General features: G+C 40.1%; 1 protein-coding gene across 30 annotated transcripts in view; it reads right to left on the bottom strand.

Annotated features, from left to right (window-relative positions):
• Positions 1-1,871: 1,871 nt before the first annotated feature.
• adgrl2a (adhesion G protein-coupled receptor L2a) overlaps positions 1,872-6,572 on the bottom strand; it is a 98,769-nt gene continuing 94,068 nt past the window's right edge. For 8 of the 30 annotated variants that reach the window (XM_044361258.1, XM_044361264.1, XM_044361262.1 and 5 more), the window contains one exon: positions 1,872-4,457. In XM_044361258.1, coding sequence (XP_044217193.1) covers positions 3,607-4,457 — 851 coding nt within the window. In that variant the 3' untranslated portion in view covers positions 1,872-3,606. Of the gene's footprint in view, positions 6,284-6,572 lie in introns of all 30 variants that reach the window. The other 22 variants (XM_044361283.1, XM_044361255.1, XM_044361263.1 and 19 more) reach the window with 12 other exon arrangements.

Here is a 6,572-nt window from a genome sequence, read left to right as displayed (position 1 = left end):
CTCATCACAGTTGATCCTAAACAGATGATCAATTAATTAAATGTTCATCAAATCTCTGTGTGACCAAAATACCAAGTGCTTATAGGAAAGGTCTCATTGTTTTCTGCCTCCCAGTGAGGACACAGAAATGTGGGAGACTTCTAGTACATTCTGGGAATTTGGAAAAAAAAAATATACACACACATTTATAAAATCTTTCATCAACTGGAAAATGTCTTTCATGCAATTTCATCATATCCAACAGAGATTCCTTAGATCCTGAATATTACCTCTGACTCGACAATCACAAATATCCATGTTTGGTCACACATTAGTCTCATTCCACTGTTTACTCAATAACACATCCGTCTTTAGCAGTTTCACCCCAATTCTGCTGACAGTATTCTCTACCTCTGTTTCCAGGGGCCGACTCGCTCCTCTGTGGGAGCAACCAAGCTCTCAGCCCCATGGCTCCTGGCCTACTTCTGAATCAATGTTTGACAAAGGGTGAGTCTCTCCCAGAGCAAAAGACGGGGAATTAGTGAGGCTCTTGCATGGTGAGAAGGCCACACGCAAAGCTGGAGGGTGCCGCATTCACATTCCCTGTCACAGACAAATAGCCAATGCAAGATCATATTTCCCTGCCCTTAATAATGAAAATAAACTTGCTTACTGGCAAAGTATCCATGTCTAAGGTCACTGTGCTAGGATAAACAAACTGCAGTTAGGGAGAGGGGTGAAGAAAGGTTTGGCTATTATTTGTTTGTCTGCGTTGACATTGTGACTACCTTCTCTTCGTGTTAAAGATTCTGCCGTTAATGTTTGCTTTATTTTACAGTTTAGGCAGAATCTTGTACTAAAGAGTTGTCTTTTTTTATTTCAGGAGGACAGAAAACGCTGGTGATCTATGCTCACAACAATGAACAAAGACAGACTTGTTTGATGGGATAACTTTTAACAAGGGGACACTGCTATTATTTAGTGGTTACTCCAATGAAAATGTAAAAGTTGAACAGAGCATTATGTATATAAAAAAAAGTCTCTGTGAGATCAGCCGTCTTAGGTTCTTTTACAACAATCTTTATAATTACTTTTGTTAAAATTGTACAAGTTGTTACTGTCTAACATCATATTTCCAAATTCTATTAGTTGTATTTATTTTAATTTTTACACAAAAGAAACATTGTCTATCTGAGCTTTTAAGGCTCTCTTACACAATGGAGATCAATATGATTTTTGTCCTCATTATTATGCACGCCATTATGCCTGCCATTTCAACAGTCAACAATCTCCTCAACACTTGATTCCTAACTGACATTCAAGGGGTCTGTACAAAAGATCACAAAAAAGAACATCATTCCTCTATGACAGTTTGTAGCCTCACATAATTGCACAAAATGTCACATAATTGTGGATAAAGTCAAAACAACACGCAGCCCACACAGCATTATGTGCACCAGCTCTGACATAAAGTGCATTTTTGCTAAGTTCTGAGTCATTTCCTTCAATGCCAAATGGTAAACAGTGCAATTTCCAGCTACCCCGCTGAGAGCTGTCACTCTGCCTAAACTGGTGTTATATTAAAATGCTTCGTAAATTAGCATTACCTGAGGCATAAAGCGTACAGGAACTGACTGTGGGCTTCGGCGGCAGCAGCAGACATTAATTAGAGCAAGTGTGTGTCATACTCGGACATATTATGTATAATATATTTCTACAACCACAGCCAAGTGTAGCACAGGCCCCTTGTTAGGTCCATGGACACGTTTCTACTCCCACACAGCATTAAAAGCCAACATCTCACAGGATAACCCTAGTGCTGAGCTCTTAAGTGGTGCCAAAACTGGTGCTCATTCAATAATATACTAAGTGGACAATACTGTGAACCAGTGTCATTTTCGAACCTTTATTAGTGTTACAACCACACAGAGGAACATTTACAATGCAATTTTCCTACCTGAGTTTCTCATCTTTGAATCACATGGAAAGATTTGGCTTCTCTAACACATACGGTGAAATGAGCTCTCTCTACACTGCAGTGATTGAAGAAAAAGCAGAACAAAAAGCAAATAAATCCCATAGAAAACAAATTCACCAATTTACCGTTCAAGGTGCTCGGGACTTACTTATAACCTGAGTCAAAAGTGTATTTTATCCATACCAAAACAATTAAAACGGTTTTCTCAAATAGTACCAAAAACACAAACCATTAAAAAGCAACTGGCATTTGACAAAAAATCTCACATTTATTTTATTTGTTAAACAAGTGTTGAACTTTACATCAGTCTTAAGTGATGAGCCCCTTGGTAACATGTTTACATAAAAAACATGAGCTACAGTACAGCATGTATACCAGTGCTGGAAAATATTCATACATTTCCCATTTATTTTTTGGAAAGATTTTAATAAATAAAATGTCCAAACCCAGGCGGAAGAACTACATTTATGATAGAAACTTTATTGTCAAAAGTTGGTTTCATTTCGGTTGCGCTTGCCCATCACCCTGACCCTGCCATGACTGTTAAAAAGATCTATTTAATTCGGAATTACACAAAAAACTGTGTAATAAATAAATCACTTTAACTGGGTTGTTTGTATTCCCATTCTACTAAAGTAATGCCACTTGGGCAAAATCAAATAAACATATTTCAATGGGCGATATCAATGGAACTAATTAAGCAAAAACACTGTTCACAGGTGGGAAATGTGATAATGCATCTTTGTAATTTGTTGAATCCTCCTTTCTTTTCATAAGCCTTTACGTTCAAACTTACTACCATGAATGAAGTGCTGGAACCATAAACACACTGTATAACATATGTGCAACTTCTACACAATAGTCTCTCAAACGTTAAATTTTGCAATTAAAAGGTTTCTTCATATTTACGGTTTCCCATGAATTTTTATTTTACACTAGCAATACAACAAAATATATATTTTAGCCATTTTCCTTGACAACAGTTCAATGTACAGTTGAGAAAATATAAGGCCAGGGGCTTGATTGCTAGTGGTTATACAATCCAAACTTCATGGTGATGGATAGCGACCAGGACCTTATATTCCTTTTCAAACAGTCTGCACAGGAACATTTTACAAACGGAGTCCATGTCCTGGTCTAGGGGTGTTTTGTTCACAATAAAAAAACAGGTTTCAACAAGGATGTTGGGGAGTGTATGTACAACCTTTTGATTGGGAAATTGCTGATCTGATGTAGCCAGTAATGTTTCCTTTTGGTTTTTTTTTTGTCTTTTTTTTATTTCTGTACCTTAAATTTTTCTCAATTATTCAACAGCAGCAGCACATTTAAATACATAGTTGGCTTGTCTCTTAAAATTGAAATTTGACTCTGCATTTTATGTACAGTCTCATTTAAACGTTGCACTGCCATTGCTGTGCACCAAGTCTGTTGCTCTGCAGGGAAGGTGGGAAGAGTGGCATGTTTGGGGGTAAAGGAGATGGTAATGCAGATGGGGGAGGGGAGGTTTGTAAATGGCTAGTGTGTATGACGGGGCTTCAAGGCTCTCTTCAAAAATAAAGCAAAGACTTCCCTTCCCTTCACTAGTGGGTCCTCCAAGAGGTGAGGGCTGCAAAAGGGCAGGAAGAGGTTTGGGGATGATTTAAATACATTTAAAGGCTTGTGACTAACTGCATCTGTCCTTCCCGCACATCGCCTTCAGGGATGCAGCCCTCTTTAGTAATAGGAATAATATAACCATCACTGTTCCCTCGGCCTATCGAGTAATAGGCCTGGAGCTGGTTGCCAGCTCCTAAGTTAGGCATGCTCTTGTAGTAAACGTCCTCATTCTCGCTCCTCTTGGAGGGGGACAGGTCCTCCACCACATCAGGGCTGCTCTCGGGGTATGGAGAGTCCCTCAGATTAGGCATACTAGTGTACAAGGAGTCTCTGTTTGGTGACTGCAGACTATCGTCAGGGTTGGTGGGTGTCAGCTGGCTGACAAAGGTCTCAACTCCCCCATCGGTCCTCACCTTCTTCTGGGGTGCATACAGAAGCGAGTGAGTCCGCTGGGGGATGAGCGGTGCCTCCAGCTCCTGCTGATGGTGCAGCTCGAGGCCCACTGTGTCACCCATGTGCACCAAAGACGAAGCATCAGCTACGATAGCGTCGTCTTCACTGCTGCTGCCACCTACCACTGTCACCTTGGGCGGAGCCCGCTCCGCGTGGTGGTGATGATGGTGGTACTGCGGCGGCTGCTGGTGGTGGGGCTGATGATGTAAACTGGGGTGCTGCTGCTGTTGCTGTTGGTGGCTTTTGTTACAGGCACGCAGGTTGTTGTGTACTAGCTCAGAGATGATCATTTTCTCGAAGGCAGCATCGTCCAGACTGAGGCCGCAGTCTACTACCTGCACACTGTCGCCAAAGTCCCCATTGCGGAGCGAGTAGCTATTGTTAAAGTTACCATTTAGCGGTAGTGTATCCATTGCACTTGTATCCCTCACCGCATTGTTCAGTGAGTGCCCTATAAAGAGAAGAGAACGTGAGGGGATTTTACATTAGTCAGCACAGATGAATTACAGAAAAAAAAGTTTAATGCTGTTTAGGATGCAGTTTCACATAAAAAACTCAAGTCAAATTAAGCCATGCCGTAAATCCGTTAGTTAGGCACAATCCTTAACATACAATATATAGGCATGCATTATTTGCAATGAGAAATCATTTTACTTTCTCACATATACATTTTGACTTTCCCTTACAAATAATTTCTTTGAAATAAGCGGAGCATTGTGCGTTTTAGTCTGCCACAAAAGTGACAAAGCAATGAAAAAGATCCCAAACAACATTAAGAAACAAACTGAAACAGTAATCACCATCACAACACACTGGGCAAAAGTAGATGTCCACAAGTATGAAGCCACAAACGGGCAAGCTACAACACTTACAGGTTTTCTAGCAACTAATAGGTTGGATGTGCCAAGGGAAAGAAAAGGACAGAGATGGGAAAAGATGACATAGACAGAAAGGGAAAGTAGTCATGTATCAACATGGGACAGCCATCTTTGTTCTCACTACAAGGGGAGCCCACAAGCAGCACTCCACCATCACCACACACAGCAGGTGAAAAGACTCACTTTAGACAACTCACATCATGTCTGTCTGCTCAGGCTATCTGGTCTAAGAGCAGCTGATGTACAAAAGAAAGTAAAATGATTTATTGTAACATGAAGGAGAATCACTCAAAAGAACAACAAAACATAAAGTAAAAATCTTAACTGCAACTTAGCAAGAGCAAGGGTTCAGCAAATGAAATAAACAAGCATCAAACAGCTTTTACTTTTACGAATTAAATGCCAACAGATAATTTTCTTTTTTTTTCTTTATGTTGGTACACTTTCTGTCCATTAGTTGGCAGCTTGTGTACCCAAAGCTGGCAAAGGTCAGAGCTTGCCCGCAGCCCAGCACTTGGCATCCGTCACAGTGACAGTTCCCAGTGAGACCCCGGTCACTAGCAGAACAGCTCAAGAATAACACAGCCGCTGCAGAGGTCAGATGCAGTCATGTTAGGAATTTCTCAAAGCATGGAGGTCATGGAAAGCAGCAGCAAAAAGGATAAATATTAGTTATTCTATGATTGAGAGAGGAGATAAAGGAAAAATGTGCTCTGCTATGCTTAACATGCCTCAACAGATCTAGAAATGAAGATGAAGACTAATGGTGGTATCTTACGGCAACATTTGTCTTTGTCCAAAAAAAAGGGAGTAGCTATGATTGTGTTATAAGGTGAAATTTTGCAGAGCTTATTGGAGAGAAATGACAAGAAATAGAAAATAAGAGAATACGGGGAAAATTAAACAGCTGCTGCCATGGCATCTGTGTGTTTATGCCTGCTAGGAGGCAATTTAGTGTCCAGACAGGTGTTGTCTGGAAAGGTGTGAGGGGAATACTACTGGACACTGAGACTGCTGAATGCCACAGGAGGACAGACATTTTTTGGGAGAAAAGAGAAGAAAAAAAGAAAAAAAAAGAATTTTTTCTGATAAATGCTCCTTTCTGCCAGAGAAGAGCAACACATTTTTTGGTCAGTTAAAAATCACAAATTAAGCAGAAGAGAGAGAAGCAGAGCAATGGGCCTTTGCGATAAAGCCGTCTTTTATTTCTGTCCAGATTAGAGTTGAATTTGGGTAGATAATTTTGTGAACCACTTGCTCACTGAGTGTGTGTTAATGGCCTAAAGTAAACCAGTGACTGTGCCAGGGTTTTGGTTGTTTTTAATAAGCATGCTGAAAAAAATTTACATTTGATAGGCAAAGTTAAGTTTTACTCCCATACTTGTCTCTCTGTAGGTCACTAGAGGGAAGCACAAGGGAAAAGCACAAAACATGACAAAAGATGCCATTTCAGTTTCAAAATAGAATAGCACACAATCACAGCACAGTCTTCACAGTCTGATATAAGCTTAAATGCCATGTGCATTTGAGATATAGTGATTTTATCAGCTATTACCAAATATATCTATACACAGACAACTTAATGCAAAAGTTGCATCAAGGACATAGATTTTGCTAGCAGTTTAATATGTTTTAAGGGGAAGACTCCCTCTAAAACACACAAAAAGATAACAAATCACCTGATAAAC

The sequence above is a fragment of the Thunnus albacares genome, chromosome 9, assembly GCF_914725855.1.
Source record: "Thunnus albacares chromosome 9, fThuAlb1.1, whole genome shotgun sequence".
Taxonomy (NCBI): Eukaryota; Metazoa; Chordata; class Actinopteri; order Scombriformes; family Scombridae; genus Thunnus; species Thunnus albacares.
This window is presented reverse-complemented; position numbering and strand designations above follow the sequence as displayed.